Source organism: Mobula hypostoma, chromosome 17 (assembly GCF_963921235.1).
Source record: "Mobula hypostoma chromosome 17, sMobHyp1.1, whole genome shotgun sequence".
Taxonomy (NCBI): domain Eukaryota; kingdom Metazoa; phylum Chordata; class Chondrichthyes; order Myliobatiformes; family Myliobatidae; genus Mobula; species Mobula hypostoma.
Genome location: NC_086113.1, coordinates 66,209,822 through 66,231,152, shown reverse-complemented (window position 1 = coordinate 66,231,152; position 21,331 = coordinate 66,209,822). Strand labels below are relative to the sequence as shown.

Sequence of the window (21,331 nt, the reverse complement as noted above, 5' to 3'; positions counted from 1 at the left end):
ATTTAGATTAGATTAGATTCAATTTTATTGTCATTGTGCCGAGTACAGATACAAAGCCAATGAAATGCAGTTAGCATCTGACCAGAAATGCAAAGAATAGTGTTATTTAGAAAATAACTGTGAATAAAAAGTAACTGCTACAGCACACAAGTATAAAAGTACTGAGACAGTACAATATGGGTGCAATACTGCTTAGCGCTGTGATGTGAGGTTCAGCAGGGTCACAGCCTCAGGGCAAAAGCTCTTCCTGTGCCTGCTGGTGCGGGAGCGGAGGCTCCTGTAGCGCCTACCGGATGGGAGGAGAGTAAAAAGTCCATGGTTAGGGTGAGATGCATCCCTGATAATGCTTTTCGCCCTGCCCAGGCAACGTTTATGATAGACGTTCTCAATGGTGGGCAATTGGGTGCTGATAATCCACTAGGCAGTTTTCACCACATGCTGGAGTGCTTTGCGGTCCGATAGAGGACAATTGCCATACCACACTGAGATACAGTTGGTGAGTATGCTCTCAATGGTACAGCAGTAAAAGTCCGTCAGTATCCTGGGACAGAGGTGAGCTTTCTTGATGCTCCGCAGGAAATAAAGGTGCTGTTATGTGTCTTTGATCGGGATGGAGGAGTTCAGGGACCAGGTGAGATCCTGGGAAATGTGGACACCAAGGAATTTGAAGCTTGGTAAACACTCCACTACAGCTCCGTTGATGTAGGTGGGGACGTGATTGTGGCTCCTGGCATTCCTGGAGTCCACAATAATCCCCTTGGTCTTCTGGATGTTAAAGGCCAGGTTGTTGTCGGCACACCATGTGGCCAGGTGCTGGACCTCATCCCTGTAGGCTGTCTCGTCACTCCCTCTGATCAGACCAACCACCATGGTGTCATCTCCGAACTTGATTATGTAGTTAAAACCATGTACAGGAACGCAGTCATAGGTGAAAAGGGAGTACAGAAGAGGGCTCAGCACACAGCCTTGAGGCACACCGGTGTTCAGGGTGAGAGTGGAGGAGGAGGGTTTGTCTAACTTAACTGATTGGGATGTGTTAGTCGGAAAGTCCAAGGTCCAATTGCAGAGGGATGAGCTGATACCAAGCTGGCGAAGTTTGGCGATCAGCTTGGAGGGAATATTTCAAAGTACTGATTATACTACTCAAACTAACAATACGTCCCATTCCAGTTAATATATGAAACTATATTTCCAACAATAGAAACAGAAGACCTACAGCACACTACTGGCCCTTCGGCCCACAATGCTGTGCTGAACATGTACTTACTTTAGAAACTACCTAGTGTTACCTGCAGCCCTCTGTTTTGCTATGCTCCATGTACCTATCCAGGAGTCTTTTAAAAGACCCTATTCATACTCGCCTCCGCCTCCACCACCACCGCCAGCAGCCCATCCCACACACTCACCACTCTCAGGGAAAAAAACTTATCCCTGACATCTCCTCTGTACCCTCTTTCAAGCACCTCAAAACTGTGCCCTCTCGTGTTGACCATCTCAGTCCTGGGAAAAAGCCTCTGACTATTCACACAATCAATGCCTCTCATCATCTTATACACCTCTATCAGGTCACCTCTCATCCTCCACCGCTCCAAGGGGAAAAGGCCGAGTTCACTCAGCCTATTCTCATAAGGCATGCTCCCAATCCAGGCAACATCCTGGTAAATCTTCTCTGCACCCTTTCTATGGTTTCCACATCCTTCCTGTAGTGAGGTGACCAGAACTGAGCACAGCACTCCAAGTGGGGTCTGACCAGGGTCCTATATAGCTGTAACATTACTTCTCGGCTCCTAAACTCAATCCCATAGTTGATGAAGGCTAAGGTACCGTACGCTGCCTTAACTACACAGTCAATCTGTGCAGCAGCTTTGAGCGTCCTATGGACCCGGACCCCGAGATCCCTCTGATCCTCCACACTGCCAAGAGTCTTACCATTAACACTATATTCTGCCATCATATTTGACCCACCAAAATGAACCACCTCACATTTATCTGGGTTGAACTCCATCTGCCACTTCTCAGCCCAGTTTTGCATCCTATTGATGTCCCGCTGTAACCTCTGACAGCCCTCCACACTATCCACAATACTCCCAACCTTTGTGTCATCAGCAAATTTACTAACCCATCCCTCCTCTTCCTCATCCAGATCATTTATAAAAATTACAGAGAAGGGGTCCCAGAACAGATCCCTGAGGCACACCACTGGTCACCGACCTCCATGAAGAATATCACCCGTCTACAACCCCTCTTTGCCTTCTGTGGGCAAGCCAATTCTGGATCCACAAAGCAAGGTCCCCTTGGATTCCATGCCTCCTTACTTTCTCAAGAAGCTTTTCATGGGGTATCTTATCAAATGCCTTGCTGAAATCCATATACACTACATCTACTGCTCTACCTTCATCATTGTGTTTAGCCACATCCTCAAAAAATTCAATCGGGCTCGTAAGGCACGACCTGCCTTTGACAAAACCATGCTGACTATTCCTCATCATATGCCTCCGCAAATGCTGCCTCTCAAGAACCTTTCCATGAACTTACCAACCACTGAAGTAAGACTCACTGGTCTATAATTTCCTGGGCTATCTCTACTCCCTTTCTTGAATAAGGGAACAACATCTGCAACTCTCCAATCCTCTGGAACCTGTTCCATCCTCATTGATGATGCAAAGATCATCGCCAGAGGCTCAGCAATCTTCTCCCTCGCCTCCCACAGTAGCCTGGGGTATATTTCGTCCTGTCCTGGAGACCTATCTAACTTGATGTTTTCCAAAAGCTCCAGCACATCCTCTTTCTTAATGTCTATATGCTCAAGTTTTCAGTGCGCTGTAAGTCATCCCTACAATCACCAAGATCCTTTTCCATAGTGAATACTGAAGCAAAGTATTTATTAAGTACACACTTTTCCACTGTCACACTTGATTGTTCCTATTCTCTCGTGTCTTATCCTCTTGCTCTTCACATACTTGTAAAATGCCTTGGGGTTCTACAAACTCCGCCCCATCTAAACCCCTCACTCTAGGGAGATGCTTATCAATATTTGGGAAATTAAAATCTCCCACCACGACAACCCTGATACTATTACACCTTTCCAGAACCTGTCTCCCTATCTGCTTCTAGGTGTCCCTGTTACTATTGGGTGGTCTATAAAAAAGTAGAGTTATTGACCCCTTCCTGTTTCTAGCTTCCACCCACAGAGACTCAGTAGACAATCCCTCCATGACTTCCTCCTTTTCTGCAGCCGTGACACTATCTCTGATCAACAGTGCCACGCCCCCACCTCTTTTGCCTCCCTCCCTGTCCTTTCTGAAACATCTAAAGCCTGGTGCTGATCCACGCTCTAAAGCTCATCCACTTTACTCATAATACTCCTCGCATTAAAATAGACACATCTCAAACCATTGGTCTGAGTGTATCTGTTCTCTATCACCTGCCTATCCTCCCTTTCGCACTGTCTCCAAGCTTTCTCTATTTGTGAACCAACCGCCCCTTCCTCTGTCTCTTCAGTTCGGTTCCCACCCTCCAGCAATTCTAGTTTAAACTCTCCCCAATAGCCTTAGCAAACCTCCGTGCCAGGATATTGGTCCCCCTCAGATTCAAGTACAACCCGTTCTTTTTTTTTGTACAGGTCACACCTGCCCCAAAAGAGGTCTGAATGATCCAGAAATCTGAATCCCTGCCCCCGCTCCAAACCCTCAGTCACGCGTTTATCCTCCACCTCACTCTATTCCTATACTCACTGTCACATAGCACAGGCAGTAATCCCGAGATGACTACCTTTGAGTTCCCGCTTTTCAATTTCCTTCCTAACTTCCTTGTAGTCTGTTTTCAGGACTTTCTCCATTTTCATACCTATGCCATTGATACCAGTATGTACCACAGCCTCTGGCTGCTCACCTTCCCACTTCAGGGTATGGTGGACGCGATCAGAAATATCCCAGACCCTGGCACCTGGGAGGGAAACTACCATCGGTGTTTCTTTCCTGCGTCTACAGAATCGCCTGTCTGACCCCCTAACTATAGAGTCCCCTACTACTGTTGCCTTCTTCCTTTCCCTACCCTTCTGTGCCACAGGGCCAGACTCTGTGCCAGAAGTGCAGCCACTGTTGCCTTTCCGAGGTAGGCCATTCCCCCCTCCCCAACAGTACTCAAGCAGGAGTACTGATTGTTAAGGGGGACAGCCACAGGGGTACTCTCTAGTATCTGACTCCTGCCCTTCCCTCTCCTGACTGTGACCCACTTATCTGTCTCCCGAGGCCCCGTGACTACTTGCCTACAGCTCCTCTCTATCACCTCCCAAAATGCAAGTACTTCCTCCCAAAACAGTCACAGCATTAAAAAAAAATACAATTTCACAATTCTACCCCATTGAGGTCACAAAGTTAGTCGTTGGAAAAGGGAGATGACATTTCCCAACCATTCTCCTCAGAATGGTGGCAGTTGTAGGTGCCGGTACTAGGGACAAACTTACATTCAATGCTATAAATAAGCACATATAAAAACATTTCCCTTCAGAAGTAGTTTTGGTTCAGTAATGAATTTTTCATTTATGAGTATAATCAGCTCATTCCAAACACTAGTTGATCCAAGTTAGTGACAAAGGATCATTCTTTCCCTCCCACATGCCAGAACCATTGGTAATTTAATCACAGTTCTTTTTCACAAAATGTTCCTTTACACAACTAATTGTTCCAGATTCCTGGAAATCTTCAGTTGAAACTATCAAATAAATCCATTTCAAGTTGGACCGTACTCACAAAAGCTTAAAAATAATGAGCCTACAGCACAAGAGTTTGCAATCCATTTTTGATGTAGGTCACCTGAACCCCAGTTCCAGATAGGGATTAGAGGCCAAAGCATTTTTTAAACTGAAAGCATCTCCACTGGATGAATGCCGTGACAGAACTTTTCCACCAACCACCGAGGACTCAGCTTCCTTGATATCCATTGCTCTCTTGTACAATTCTGCTGCCTTCTCAAAATTGGCTTCTTCATAGCTGTAATGGTGAAGACATTAATCCTTTAGCACTACTCTTGCAAAAGAATATCTGAAAATCACTTATTTGACACACTTTAGCAATGCAAATATACAAAACATACTCTGTTGTCAATCATATTTCAGCATCACACATTTCTCCCCTCCACATTGATCAGTACAACATAGGAACAGACAGGTCCTCGAGACCTTGATGTCGTGCCGCATTGATTAAGCTAACAGCACTTAAATCCATCAATCCTTTGTGCCTGCACATAGTCCAAATCCCTCCATTACTTATATTCACATACACTGGAAAATTGGGTTATTATTGACACGTGTTGAGGTACAGTGAAAAACTTTACCGGCAGACAATAAATTGCAGGGACCATAATGAGTTAAGAGACATCTTGCTATACAAGACAAGATGACATCTGTGCCTATCTAAGAGTCTGTTAAATGCTCCCCCTCACTAGTAAGCACGTTTATATGGAACGCTGCCTCAAGGAGCCCCACCATCCCGGCCATGCTCTCTTCCTACTGCTACCATTGGGAAGGAGGTACAGAAGCCTTTGGTTCCACACCACCAGGTTCAATAACAGTTATTAGCCTTCAATCATTGGACTCCTGAACCAGTGTGGATAATTTCACTCATGTTCTCAGTATTAATTTTTTTTGTATTTGTAGTTTGTCTTCTTCTGCACATTGGTTGTTTGTCAGCCTTTCTTCGTGTACTATTGATTGTTGATTCTATTGTATTTCTTTGTCCTACTGTAAATGCCCGCCAGAAAATGAATCCCACGCTAGTACATAGTGATATGTATACGTTCTTTGATAATAAATTTACTTCAAACTTTTAGCATGGCTATCATTTTTGTCTCCACCACCACCATTCCAGATGTGCACCACCGCATATTAAAAAAAACTACCTTATACAACTCCTTTAAACTTACTCCCCCTCACTTTAAACGCATGTCCTCTGGTATTAGACATTTTGATCCTAAAAAAATAATGGCTGTCTATTTATGCTTTGCATAACTTAATAAACTTCTACCAAGTTTCCCCTTAGCCTCCACTGCGCCAGGGAAAAGAACTCAGGTTTGTCTAACTTCCTTAAAGCAAATGTCCTCTAATCCCAGTAGCATCTTGGCAAGCCACATTTGCACATTTTTCTATAATGGGTTTACCAGAATTGCTGGGGGGTGGGAACCGAACTGAAGTGACAGAGGAAAGGGAGGTTGGCTCACAAATAGAGAAAGTTTGAAGACACTGTGAAAGGGAGGATAGGCAGGTGATAGAGAAGGGACACACTCAGACCGATGGTTTAAGATATATCTATTTTAATGTGAGGAGTATTATGAATAAAGTGGATGAGCTTAGAGCGTGGATCAGTGGAGCTATGATGTTGTGGCCATTACAGAGACTTAGATGGTGCAGGGGCAGGAATGGCTACTTCAAGTGTCAGGCTTTAGATATTTCAGAAAGAATGGGGAGGGAGGCAAAAGAGGTGGGGGTGTGGCACTGTTGATCAGAGATAGTGTCACAGCTGCAGAAAAGGAGGAAGTCATGGAGGGGTTGTCTATGGAGTCTCTGTGGGTAGAAGTTAGGAATAGGAAGGGGTTAATAACTCTACTGTGTGTATTTTATAGACCACCCAATAGTAACAGTGACATTGAGGAGCAGATAGGGAGACAGATTCTGCAAAGGAGTAATAATAACAGGGTTGTTGTGGTGGGCGATTTTAATTTCCCAAATACTGATTGGCATTTCCCTAGAGTTAGGGGATTAGATGGGTAGAGTTTGTTAAGTGTGTTCAGGAAGGTTTCTTGACACAAGAGGAGAGGCTGTACTTGATCTGGTATTGAGAAATGAACCTGGTCAGGTGTCAGGTCTCTCAGTGGAAGAGCATTTTGGAAAAAGTGATCACAATTCTATCTCCTTTACCATAGTATTGGAGAGGGATAGGAACAGACAAGTTAGGGAAACGTTTAATTGGAGTAAGGGGAAATAAGAGGCTATCAGGCAGGAACTTGGAAGCATAAATTGGGAACAGATATTCTCAGTGAAATGTACGGAACAAATGTGACAAGTGTTCAGGGGCTATTTGCATGGGGTTCTGCGTAGATACATTCCAATAAGACAGGGAAAGGATGGGAGCGTACAGGAACCGTGGTGCACAAAGACTGTTCTAAGTCCAGTCAAGAAGAAAAGAAGAGCTTACGAAAGGTTAAAAAAACTAGGTAATGATAGAGATCTAGAAGATTATAAGGCTAGCAGGAAGGAGCTTAAGAATGAAATTAGGAGAGCCAGAAGGGGCCAGGAGAAGGCCTTGGCGGACAGGATTAAGGAAAACCCCAAGGCATTCTACAAGTGTATGAAGAGCAAGAGGATAAGATGTGACAGAATAGGACCAATTAAGTGTGACAGTGGGAAAGTGTGTATGGAACTGGAGGAAATAGCAGAAGTACTTAATGAATACTTTACTTAAGTATTCACTATGGAAAAGGATCTCGGCGACTGGAGTCCTGACGAAGGGTCTCGGCCCGAAACATCGACTGTATCTCTTCCTAGAGATGCTACCTGGCCTGCTGCATTCACCAGCAACTTTTATGTGTGTTGCTTGGTGATTGTAGGATGACTTGCAGCAGACTGAAAAGCTTGAGCATGTAGATATTAAGGAAGAGGATGCGATGATCTTTGCATCATCAATGGGGACAGGAGAGGTTCCGGAGGATTGAAGGGTTGTGGATGTTGTTCTTTTATTCAAGAAAGGGAGTAGGGAGAGCCCAGGAAATTATTGAATTTTTTGAGGATGTAACTAAACACATTGATGAAGGAAGAGCAGTAGATGTAGTGTATACGGATTTCAGCAAGGCATTTGATAAGATACCCCATGAAAAGCTTATTGAGAAAGTAAGGAGGCATGGGATCCAAGGGGACCTTGCTTTATGGATCCAGAATTGGCTTGCCCACAGAAGGCAAAGAGTGGTTGTAGATGGGTCATATTCTGCATGGAGGTTGGTCACCAGTGGTGTGCCTCAGGGATCTGTTCTGGGACCACTACTCTTTGTGATTTTTATAAATGACCTGGATGAGGAAGTGGAGGGATGGGTTAGTAAATTTGCTGATGACACAAAGGTTGGGGGTGTTGTTGATAGTGTGGAGGGCTGTCAGAGATTACAGCGGGACACTGATAGGATGCAAAACTGGGCTGAGATGTGGCAGATGGAGTTCAACTCAGATAAGTGTGAGGTGGTTCATTGTGATGACAGAAAATAACATTAATGGTAAGACTCTTGGCAGTGTGGAGGATCAGAGGGATCTTGGGGTCTGAGTCCACAGGACACTCAAAGCTGCTGTGCAGGTTGACTCTGTGGCTAAGAAGGCATACAGTGCATTGGCCTTCATCAATCGTGGGATTGAGTTTAAGAGCCGAGAGGTAATGTTGCAGCTATATAGGACCCTGGTCAGACCCCACTTGGAGTACTGTGCTCAGTTCTGGTCACCTCACTACAGGAAGGATGTGGAAACCATAGAAAGTGTGCAGAGTAGATTTACCAGGATGTTGTCTGGATTGGGGAGCATGCCTTATGAGAATAGGTTGTGTGAACTTGGCCTTTTCTCCTTGGAGCAACGGAGGATGAGAGGTGACCTGATAGAGGTGTACAAGATAATGAGAGGCATTGATCATGTGGATAGTCAGAGGCTTTCTCCCAGGGTTGAAATGGCTGGCACGAGAGGGCATAGTTTTAAGGTGCTTGGCAGTGGGTACAGAGTAGAAGTCAGGGGTAGGCTTTTTTTTAATGCAGTTTTAAGGTAAGGACATGTTCGGCACAGCTTTGTGGGCCAAAGGGCCTGTATTGTGCTGTAGGTTTTCTATGTTTCTATGAATGCAAACTGTAGATGAAGCCAAACCATAGTTTTTTTTTTAAACCGCGACGTAACTTCCTGACCCTTGAACTCAATGCTAAGACTAACAAATTAACATCATCAGAGAATAAATGTTTGGTAGCTGTCAATACATAGTGGAGAGTCCAATACTGCTCAAATCAAACACCGTATTCTCAATTTCTCCTCAAATTTTTGGACAAAACTGAATTTTAATGGATTGCATGTCAAAATGTGTTTTGCATACAAGTTTCAGCTTCTTACGGAAAATGCACTGCATAATTGCTTAGGATCAACAAACCTTAACATGTTGTAAAAGTGTTTTTATAAAATGATGCATATAATGATTGAATCTTTTGTTCAGAAGCAAACTTGTCGTGTTATCATCCTTTTAAATATTCACAAATACCTGCTGCACTGTGTTGCCACATTGTAAGCCACAGACACAGGAGGCACAGTGCAGAGTACGGATATCAATTCCCAACAGGAGCCGAGCAGGGTTACTGGACCACTTTCACACCAGCTGCTACAGCTGAACAGTGGCTTTTGACACAATTTCAACAAGGTTTCCTAGATTCTTCTGGAGCAGAGACAAGCTGTGATGTGAGCCCAAGGGAGGGGGCATTTTTAAAGTAAGGAAAAAAATACACCAAAAAAAATGTGATGCACTCACTTAATCCATTCACATTGGAACTGGCTATCAGTAAGACAAATGTAACAAATTGTGAGGGCTTATATAAACTGCTTGGGAATTAATAACTAAAATCAAAATGATAAAATTTTATGACTGTCTGATGCTGATTTGTTGATTTTTAAACATAACCATTTATGTTTAATTATAATTATTTGACAATAATTCTATCCTTTGAATTCCCCATGGCACTGCAACATATTCTATTCCAATATTTATCCAATTACCTTCTGAAAGTTAACAGAGAATCTGCCTCTACTACCCTTTCAGGCAGCGTTCCAGATCACAGTTCATGTGCATAAAAGCTTCCCTTGTCACCTCTGCTGTTATCTTCTAGTCGACAACAGAGATCAACAGTTAATCTAGATTACAACAGCAGAGGTCATTTACTGTTCTTCCATTCAACCCCATTCCCTCCCAACAGCTTGTCTCTAAAAAGAGATACAAAATGTGTATATTGCTCATTATGAACATTAAACTAGGAGCCCCGACCACCAGCTCCAGCCAACTGCATTCTGTAAAACTACAGTCAGAGCATACTGTATTACAAAATATTTTTCAAGCATCTGCAAGGTAGCTTGGTGAAATTCCATGGACTCCTGGTGCAGAGACATCACAAGGAAACCGTTCACTAAGACTGGACTCTGTACTGATGTTCCCTACTTTACCTTAGCAATGCTAAATTCTTTAGCGTCTCTCCCACCCGAGGATGACAACGACCCAAGCTGTCCTCATAGATCTTCAGAGCACGGTCATACAGTGGTAATGCTTCCGTGTGATTTTTCTGTGGAATAAACATTTATAGCTATAAGAATTTTACCAGGGATCAAAGAGCAACATTGATTGCAAAACAATACACACTTGTTCTGCATCTCACAAAGACTGAAATATACTTTGCCAATCTTTTTCTCTTCCCAGAATTAGCCACTGGTACAAGATGTGTTCAACCAATTAGTGTCATGTAGATTAGCTAGTTCACAGTGAATGACAAGAACCATCACAGGCAGCTGGTTCGCTGCACCAGAATTACAGAATCACTGTCAAGCCCATTGCAAACAGCAATTTGCTCACTCACACCTGTTCAGGACAGCTAGGGAGTCCTTGCCCACACACTGAGAATTAACATACTGCTTACATTTTGAAAACTTGTACAAGTTTATCCTGCAATTTCAGTGGAAAATAATTTAATAGGTTTAACCTTTTAGAACTGGAACCTCACGTTCTAATCTCATGCTGGTGTATCATCACGCCTTCAATATGGTTACCCTATGGTGCTTTTTTTTTTAATAAATGAGTGCCTTGTGTTTTGTTTTTAAACAATCCTATCCACAACATGAAGGCTGCAGTACTTTCTGGTACAGATTTGCTCCAATGTGGGTTCAGGAATATCACAAGCCTGTCCTAATTCTACATCTGGCCAGCACTGGAAACCCACCCACAATGCTACTTCCTGATCAGGAAACGTGAAACATTTTGGGATGTGTTCTACACATTCCAGACATGCATTCCAGCTAAACCTCCTTGTTCTGGTCAGTGTACGTACCTTCAGCTTCTGCCCAACCCACTCCCACAGTAACAGAGATATTCAGCTCTCTGCCGTTTTATTCTGTGAGGGGTGAATTGCGCGTAATAAACTTACTCCTGAGAAACTAATCAAAATGTCCAACATATTTCGACTCAAAAAAATGTTCATTTCAGAGTAGAATTTAATTCAGAACTACACCTAATGCCTGAAGGTCAGTCTTTCAAGTTGTCCCCTGCTGTATCCAGTGTTCTTGGTGTCAGCTTCAAGGTCCTTTCATTCTACTCCACTTACTTGAACTTTAAGTAACACTGTAAATTCTAAATTTCTGTGAAACCTTTTTTTGATAAAGACTATTAAATGATTATCACCTACCAGCTGACAATACAGCACAGCCAGATTCACCAGGGCAGTTGCAACACTTGGGTGTTTTGGACCAAAGGATTTTTGGCGAATTTCAACAGCCAGCTGACATAATGGAACAGCTTTCTCCAATTTTCCCTGAAATTCAAACAAAAAATAGTTGAAAATAGCAGGCCAGGCCAGAAAACATCCATGGAGAAAGAAGCAGTTAGTCAAAGACCTTTGCACAAGAAGGAGAAATGGTGGAGATGCATGGAATAGTGAAGTGCAAGTGTACATGGTAGGGCACTGAAAACCTGTGCCAACCAACGGGCGAGAGTGTTCAAGGACACCTTCAGTTTCTCACTGCTGTAGTCGGAGGTTCTCACCTACTTCGAGAGGGTGACAATCAAGCTGGTGCCCAAGAGGAGCAGAGTGAGCTGGCTCACTGACTCGGCCAGTTGCACTCACATGTACTGTGAAGTGCTTTGAGAGGTTGGACCTGTCCAAGGACATGGACCCGCTGCAATTGCCTATCACCGCAATAGGTCCAGAGCAAATGCAATCTTGTTCCTCCAGACTTTAGGTTAGTTAGTCAAGCCGCAAACAGTAACCCGCCAGAGTCCTCTGTCTTATGTCAGTCTTTCAAGTTTTCCCCTGGTGTAGCCCATCTCTTCGGAGTCAGTTTCAGGTGTTCTTTGGCCAGCCTTTCTTCTAAAAGGTTGACTGGTTCTATGGCTTCCAGACTTCCAGCTTTCACAACTTCACATGTCTTCTAGGTGAAGAATCTTCCTGTCTCAGGGATAAAGTTCTTTAGGGCTTCTGTTGGTGTTTCTGCAGCACAAGGGTTTTATAGGATGGGGTTGCTAGCCCCATGCCCAACTCCCCCACCCTTTCACACCCAGGCTGGGGACCGTCCGTGGCGGTTATCCAAGAGCTGTGCTCTCAGGTTATAGATATCTCTGCATTTACCAACATTTACCCTCTCGCTGCACATCATTTTGTGCATACCTATATTATCAATTCACCTCCCTCTGTTCCACAAAAAAAATACACCCTATGCAGTCTCTCCTCTTCAGTAAGACACACCATCCAAGGAAATAGGAACAGAAGTAGGCCATTTGGCCCATCGAACCTTCTCCACCATTCAAAACAATCATGGCTGATCTGGATGTGGATTCAGCTCCACCTGTCTAACCTGTCCTCATAACTCTAAACAAACACCCCTGCTATGCAGAATTCTAACTGTGTCTTAAATATATTTAATGAGGTAGCATCTACTGCTTCCCTGGACAGAAAATACCACAGATTCATAGAAGTAGAAACATAGAAAACCTACATCTCAATACAGGCACTTCGGCCCACAAAGCTGTGCCAAACGTGTCCTTTCCTTAGAACTTCCCAGGCTTACCAATAGCCCTCTATTTTTCTGAGTTCCATATACCTGTCCAGGAATCTCTTAAAAGACCCTATCGTTTCCGCCTCCACCACAGTCGCCAGCAGCCTATTCCATGCACTCACCATTCTCTGTGTAAAAAAAACTTACCCCTGATATCTCCTCTGTACCTACTTCCAAAACTATGCACTCTCATGCTAGCCATTTCAGCCCTGGGAAAAAGCCTCTGACTATCCACACGATCAATGCCTCTCATTACCTTGTACACCTTTATCAGGTCACCTCTCATCCTCTGTCGCTCCAAGGAGAAAAGGCCAAGTTCACTCAACCTATTCTCATAAGGCATGCTCCCCAATCCAGACACCATCCTTGTAAATCTCCTCTGCACCCTTTCTATGGTTTCCACGTCCTTCCTGTAGTGAGGTGACCAGAATTGAGCACAGTACTCCCGAGTGAAGTCTGACCAGGATCCAAAAGAGCTGCAACATTACCTCTCGGCTCTTAAACTCAATCCCACGGTTGATGAAGGCCAATGCACCCCGTTTGCCTTCTTAACCACAGTCAACCGGCGCAGCAGCTTCCAGTGTCCTATGGACTCGGACTCTAAGATCCCTCTGATCCTCCACACTACCAAGAGTCTAATCATTAATGCTATTTTCTGCCATCATATTTGACCTATCAAAATGAACCACCTCACTCTTACCTAGGTTGAACTCCATCTGCCACTTCTCAGCCCAGTTTTGCATCCTATCAATGTCCTGCTGTAACCTCTGACAGCCCTCCACACTGCCCACAACACCCCAACCTTAGTGTTATCAGCAAATTTACTAACCCATCCCTCCACTTCCTCATTCAGGTCATTTATAAAAAATCACAAAGAGTAGGGGTCCCAAAACGGATCCCTGAGGCACACCACTGGTCACCCACCTCCATGCAGAATATGACCTGTCTACAACCACTCTTTGCCTTCTGTGGGAAAGCCAGTTCTGGATCCACAAAGTAATATCCCCTTGGATCCCATGCCTCCTTACTTTCTCAATAAGCCTTGCATGGGGTACTTTATCAAATGCCTTGCTGATATACATATACACATCATCTATGGCTCTACCTTCATCAATGTGTTTAGTTGCAACCTCAAAAAATTAAATCAGGCTCGTAAGGCACGACCTGCCTTTCACAAAGCCATACTGACTATTCCTAATCATATTATGCCTCTCCAAATATTGATAAATACTGCCCCTCAGGATCTTCTCCATCAACTTACCAACCACTGAAGTCTCACTGGTCTATAATTTCCTGGGCTAACTCTACTCCCTTTCTTGAATAAGGGAACAACATCCGCAACACTCCAATCCTTCAGAACCTCTCCCGTCCTCATTGATGATGCAAAGATCATCACCAAGGACTCAGCAATCTCCTCCCTCGCTTCCCACAGTAGCCTGGGGTATATCTCATCTGGTCCAACTTGATGCTTTCCAAAAGCTCCAACACATCCTCTTCCTTAATATCTACATGCTCAAGCTTTTCAGTCCACTGCAAGTCTTCCCTACAATCACCAAGATCCTTTGCCGTAGTGAATACAGAAGCAAAGTATTCATTAATTACCTCTGCTATCTCCTCCAGTTCCATACACGCTTTCCCACCGTCACACTTGATTGGTCCTATTCTCTCACGTCTTATCCTCTTGCTCTTCACACATTTGTAGAATGCCTTGGGGTTTTCTTTAATCCTGTCCGCCAAGGCCTTCTCATGGCCCCTTCTGGCTCTCCTAATTTCATTTTTATGTTCCTTCCTTCTAAATCTCTATCACTACCTAGTTCTTTGAACCTTTCATAAGCTCTTCTTTTCTTCTTTAGATTTACAACAGCCTTGGTACACCACAGTTCCTATAACCTAACATCCTTTCCCTGTCTCACTGGAACGTATCTATGCAGAACCCCACGCAAATATCCCCTGAACATTTGTCACATTTCTTCCATACGTTTCGCTGAGAACATCTGTTTCCAACTTATGCTTCCAAATTCCTTCCCAATAGCCTCATATTTCCCCTCACTCCAATTAAACGTTTTCCTAACTTGTCTGTTCCTATCCCTCTCCAATGCTATGGTAAAGGAGATAGAATTGTGATCACTATCTCCAAAATGCTCTCCCACTGAGAGACCTGACACCTGACCAGGTTCATTTCCTAATACCAGATCAAGTACAGCCTCTCCTCTTGTAGGCTTATCTACATATTGTGTCAAGAAACCTTCCTGAACACACCTAACAAACTCCACCCCATCTAAACCCCTAACTCTAGGGAGATGCCAAACAATATTTGGGAAATTAAAATCTCCCACAACAACCCTGTTATTTGTTACACCTTTGCAGAATTTGTCTCCCTATCTGCTCCTCAATCACCCTGTTACTATTGGGTGGTTTTTAAAAAAATACCCAGTAGAGTTATTGATCCCTTCCTATTCCTAACTTCCACCCACAGAGACTCCATAGACAACCCCTCCATGACTTCCTCCTTTTCAGCAGCCGTGACGCTATCCCTGATCAACAGTGCCACGCCCCCACCTCTTTTGCCTCCCTCCCTGTCCTTTCTGAAACACCTAAAGCCTGGCACTCGAAGTAGCCATTCCTGCCCATGCACCATCCAAATCGCTGTAATTGCCACAACATCATAGCTCCAAGTGCTGATCCATGCTCTAAGCTCACCCGCTTTGTTCATAATACTCCTTGCATTAAAATAGACACATCTCAAACCATCGGTCTGAGTGCGTCCCTTCTCTATCACCTGCCTATCCTCCCTCTCGCACTGTCTCCAAGCTTTCTCTATTTGTGAGCCAACCTCCCTTTCCTCCATCACTTCAGTTCGGTTCCCAGCCCCTAGCAATTTTAGTTTAAACTCTCCCCAACAGCCTTTGCAAACCTCTGTGCCAGGATAATGGTCCCCCTGGGATTCAACTGCAACCTGACCTTTTTGTACAGGTCACACCTGCCCCAAAAGAGGTCCCAATGATCCAGAAATCTGAATCCCTGCCCCCGCTCCAAACCCTCAGCCACACATTTATCCTCCACCTCACTCTATTCCTATTCTCACTGTCAAGTGGCACAGGCAGTAATCCCAAGATTACTACCTTTGAAGTCCTGCTTTTCAACTTCCTTCCTAACTCCCTGTAGTCTGTTTTCAGGACCTCCTCCCTTTTCCTACCTATGTCATTGGAACCACGACCCCTGGATATTCTCCTTCCCACTTCAAGATATCGTGGAAACAATCAGAAGCATCCCGGACCCTGGCTCCTGGGAGGGAAACTACCATCCTCGTTTCTTTCCTGCATCCACAGAGTCGCCTGTCTGACCCCCTAACTATACAGTCCCCTATCACTGCTGCCATCCTCTTCCTTTCCCTACCTTTCTGAGCCACAGGGCCAGACTCTGTGCCAGAGGCATGACCACTGTTGCTTTCCCCAGGTCAGCCATCTCCCCAACAGTACTCAAACAGGAGTACATATTGTTAAGGGAGACAGCCACTGGGGTACTCTCTATCATCTGCCTCTTACCCTTCCCTCTCCTGACTGTTACCCACTTAACTGTCTCCCCGGGCCCCGGAGTGACTACCTACCTACAGCTCCACTCCATCACATCCTCACTCTCCCTGACCAGACGAAGGTCATCGAGCTGCATCTCCAGTTCCCTAATACGGTTCCTAAGGAGCTGCAGCTTGATGCACCTGGTGCAGATGTGGCCATCCGGGAGGCTGGGAGTCTCCAGGACTTCCCAAATCTGACACCGAGAACAGAAAACTGGCCTCACACACATACTTCCTGTCTGTATTCTACTCAGGCAACTTACCTCGCCTCGACCCTGCTATTGCTGAAGCCCCGTTGAGCCAAAGGCTTCCTACTCTGTCTCCCTCTACTCCGATGCCCACTGTATAAATTTGTCTTCTTTTTAAACTCTTCTCGCTGTTCTCACTGGCTGACCTCCACGTGCTTGCGCAGTTGTGCCTTGTTCAAACCGATGAAAGAATACTCTTTCTTCTCATCCATGTCCTAAATTTATTCCTCTGAATCTTAAAAGATATGGCCCCTCATTTTCAAGTGGAAAGAACTTCATGATTTTATATGCCCTCTCAATTCTTCTGAATTCCAGTGAGCATAGTCTCAATCTTTCCTCATCTCCAGAATCAACCTGGTGAATCTCTTCTACAATACCTCCAAAGCCAGTATGCCTTTCCTGCAGGAAGGAGACCAGAAATGTATGCAGTATTCCAGATGAGGCCTCACCAGTACCCTGATCAGTGACAGCATAACCACTTTGCTCTTAAATTCAATCTCATCAGGCAGGTTTAAAATCACTGGCATATGCTGTAAAATGCATTGTTATGCAGCAGATTGCAATACATAATAAAAAATTGAATTACAGTAAATATATATATACTTAAACATTGAACTAAATAGATAGTGCAAAAAAAGAAATAATAAATAGTGCCGAAGGGTTCAATGTCCATTTAGGAAACGGATGGCAGAGGGGAAGAAGCTGTTCCTAAATCGCTGAGTGCGTGCCTTCAGGCTTCTGTATCTCCTTTTTGATGACAGCAATGAGAAGAGGACATGTCCTGAGTGACTGGGGCCCTTAATGATGGATGCTCTCTTACATTGATGGCCAATATTCCACTTCCCTTCTTGATAACCTTCTGCAGTTCATGCACAAACACTCCCAAGTTCCTGTGCACAGCATCCAGGAACTGACCTCTGCATCCTATGGAGTGAAATCAAATCCTTTTGATACTCTGGTTACCAAAAATGTATAGATGTGGCTGAACCAATGTTTTACAAAGAAACTCAGAATCAGGATTCATATCACTGGGATATGTCATAAAATTTGTTGTTTTGCAACAGCAGTACATTACAATACATAATTAAAACTATAAACTACAATAAACCCCAAGGCATTGTACAAGTACGTGAAGAGCAAGAGGATAAGACGTAAGAGAATAGGACCAATCAAATGTGACAGTGGAAAACTGTGTATGGAACCGGAGAAGAGAGCAGAGGTACTTAATGAGTACTTTGCTTCAGTATTCACTACTGTTACGAACCCACAGGTTTTGTTTACTGTGGACTGTCACTTTAAGAGTGCCTAAATGAGGCGGGACTACGATGTTGTTCACTGACTGACTGCAGTTTGTTTAACTTTACAACAAGGGAGGGAGAGGGAGAGGGGGGGAGAGGGGGAGAGGGGGAGAGGGGGGAAGAGGGAGAGGGGGGAAGAGGGAGAGGGGGGAAGAGGGAGAGGGGGGGAGAGGGGGGAAGAGGGAGAGGGGGGAAGAGAGAGGGGGGAAGAGAGAGAGGGGGAAAGAGAGAGAGGGGGAAGAGAGAGAGGGGGAAGAGAGAGAGGGGGAAGAGAGAGAGGGGGAAGAGAGAGAGGGGGAAGAGAGAGAGGGGGGAAGAGAGAGAGGGGGAAGAGAGAGAGGGGGGAAGAGAGAGAGGGGGAAGAGAGAGAGGGGGGAAGAGAGAGAGGGGGGAAGAGAGAGAGGGGGGAAGAGAGAGAGGGGGGAAGAGAGAGAGGGGGGAAGAGAGAGAGGGGGAAGAGAGAGAGGGGGGAAGAGAGAGAGGGGGGAAGAGAGAGAGGGGGGAAGAGAGAGAGGGGGGAAGAGAGAGAGGGGGAAGAGAGAGAGAGGGGGAGGAGAGAGAGAGTGAGAGTGAGAGTGAGAGTGAGAGAGAGAGAGAGAACGAACCAGCTGCTGAAGCTTCAGCTGGTCACTGCAATGGTTTGAAACTCTTTTAAGCCCAAAAGATTGGGTTAAATATCGGCACACGGTGCACAATGAATGTGGGACTGTCACTTCGTATAATCCAAAAGGAGTAGATTTTGTTTGGGATATCCTGTGGAGACCACTTATGCGTTAATCCTTGCCTGGGTATGTTGCGTGGTAATCCCTTGAAGACAATATTCCAGTGACAGATCACTTTCGGTGATAATTCGAATGTGGATTTGGAATGACACGATGGACAAGATCTATGCAACTGTTATCTCGTTTTACCATCATGGAATACTTCGTAATTACCTCCTCTACGTTTCACCCTGGATTACAAATATCTCTCTCCTATCATTTATTCCGTGGATGAACTGAACTTTCCTACTTTACCATCTCAAGACTCTAAGCTTTGTTTCCCCAAGCTTAACTTAGTTTGGGAGCTATATTACACACATATACACACCTAACACGGTTAACATTGTTTATCTTGGTTAAGTTATGATATTATAAGTAGATACTAATAAAGATATTAAAACCTGACTCAGTGTGAAATCTCTTGCTGCTGGTTTATTTCTAAAATGTTACAGTTCGTAACACTACGGAAAAGGACCTTGGCGATTGTAGGGATGACTTACAGTGGGCTGAAATGCTTAAGCATAAAGACATTAAGAAAGAGGATGTGCTGGAGTTTTTGGACAGCATCAAGTTGGATAAGTCACCAGGACCAGACGAAATATACCCCAGGCTACTGTGGGAGGCAAGGGAGGAGATTGCTGAGCCTCTGACAATGATCTTTGCATCATCAATGGGAATGGGAGAGGTTTCGGAGGATTGGAGATATTGTTCCCTTATTCAAGAAAGGGAGTAGAGATAGTCCAGGAAATTATAGACCAGTGAGTCTTACTTCAGTGGTTGGTAAGTTGATGGAGAAAATCCTGAGAAGCAGGATTTATAAACATTTGGAGAGGCATATGACTAGGAATAGTCAGCATGGCTTTGTCAAAGGCAGGTCGTGCCTTACGAGCCTGATTGAATTTTTTGAGGATGTGACTAAACACAATGATGAAGGAAGAGCAGTAGATGTAGTGTATATGGATTTCAGCAAGGCATTTGATAAGGTGCCCCATGCAAGACTTATTGAGAAAGTAAGGAGGCATGGGATCCAAGGGGACCTTGCTTTCTGGATCCAGAATTGGCTTGCCCATAGAAGGTAAAGAGTGGTTGTAGACGGGTCATATTCTGTATGGAGGTCGGTGACCAGGGATCTGTTCTGGGACCCTTACTATTCATGATTTTTATAAATGACCTGAATGAGGAAGTGGAGGGATGGGTTAGTAAGTTTGCTGATGACACAAAGGTTGGAGGTGTTGTGGATAGTGTAGAGGGCTGTCAGAGGTTACAGCAGGACATTAAAAAATGGGCTGAGAAGTGGCAAATGGACTTCAACCCAGATAAGTGTGAGGTGGTTCATTTTGGTAGGTCAAATATGACGGCAGAATATAGTATCAATGGTCAGACTCTTGGCAGAGTGGAGGATCACAGGGATCTTGGGGTCTGTGTCCATAGGACACTCAAAAGTGTTGCAAAGATTGACTGTGTGGTTAAGAAGGCATACAGTGCATTGGCCTTCATCAACCGTGGGAGTGAGTTCAAAAGCTGAGAGGTAATGTTACAGCTGTATAGAACCCTGGTCAGACCTACTTGGAGTACTGTGCTCAGTTCTGGCCACCTCACTTCAGGAAGGATGTGAGTACAGTTTTAAGGTGCTCGGAAGTAGGTACAGAGGAGAAGTCAGGGGTAAGTTTTTTTACACAGAGAGTGGTGAGTGCATGGAATAGGTTGCCGGCGACGGTGGTGGAGGCGGATGTGATAGGGTCTTTTAAAAGACTCCTGGACAGGAACATGGAGCAGAGAAAAATAGATGGCTATGGGTAACCCTAGGTAATTTCTAAGGTAGGGACATGTTCGGCACAGTTTTGTGGACCGAAGGGCCTGTATTGTGCTGTAGATTTTTTATGTTTCTAAAAATATATCTAATTAAATTAAATAAGTAGTGCAAGAACAGAGTAAAAGAAAAAAAAAAGTGAGATAATGCACATAGGTTTATTGTCCATTAAGAAATCAGATGGCAGAGGGCAAGCAGCTGTTCCTGAAATGTTGAATGTGTGCCTCCAGGCTCCTATACCTTCTCCTTGACGGTAGCAATGAGAAGAGTGCATGTCCTGGGTGATGGGGGTCCTAAACGATGGATGTCACCTTTTAGAGGCTTCGCCTTTTGAAGATGACCTCAGTGCTGGGGAGGCTAGTGCCCATGATGGAGCTGACCGAGGGAGTTTACAACTTTCTGCAGCTAATTCCGATCCAATGCAGTGGCCCCTCCATACCAAGCAGTAATGCAACCAGTAGAATGCTCTCCATGGTATATCTATAGAAATTTGAAAGTCTTTAGTGACACATCAAGTCTCCTCAAATTCTTAAGGAAATAAGCAGAGCTGCTGTTGTGCCTTCTTTGTAATTGTATCAATATATTGGGCTCAGGATACATCTTCAGAGATGTTGACACTCATGAACTTGAAACTGCTCCCCCTTTTCACTGCTGATCCCACGATAAGGACTGGTGTATGCTCCTTCAACTTCCCTGTCCTGAAATCCACAATCAATTCCTTGGGCTCACTGACGTTGAGGGCATGATTGTTGTTGCTACACCACTCAACCGGATGATTGATCTCACCCTCTGTATGCCTCCTCATCACCATCTGAAACTCTGCCAACAA

General features: G+C 44.5%; 1 protein-coding gene across 5 annotated transcripts in view; it reads right to left on the bottom strand.

Annotated features, from left to right (window-relative positions):
* Positions 1-7: 7 nt before the first annotated feature.
* Positions 8-21,331, bottom strand: part of nphp3 (nephronophthisis 3) — a 184,930-nt gene continuing 163,606 nt past the window's right edge. For all 5 annotated transcript variants that reach the window (XM_063070063.1, XM_063070064.1, XM_063070065.1 and 2 more), the window contains 3 exons: positions 11,446-11,571; positions 10,217-10,332; positions 8-4,991 (listed from right to left, as the gene is read on the bottom strand). In XM_063070063.1, coding sequence (XP_062926133.1) covers positions 4,811-4,991; positions 10,217-10,332; positions 11,446-11,571 — 423 coding nt within the window. In that variant the 3' untranslated portion in view covers positions 8-4,810. The remainder of the gene's footprint in view (positions 4,992-10,216; positions 10,333-11,445; positions 11,572-21,331) is intronic.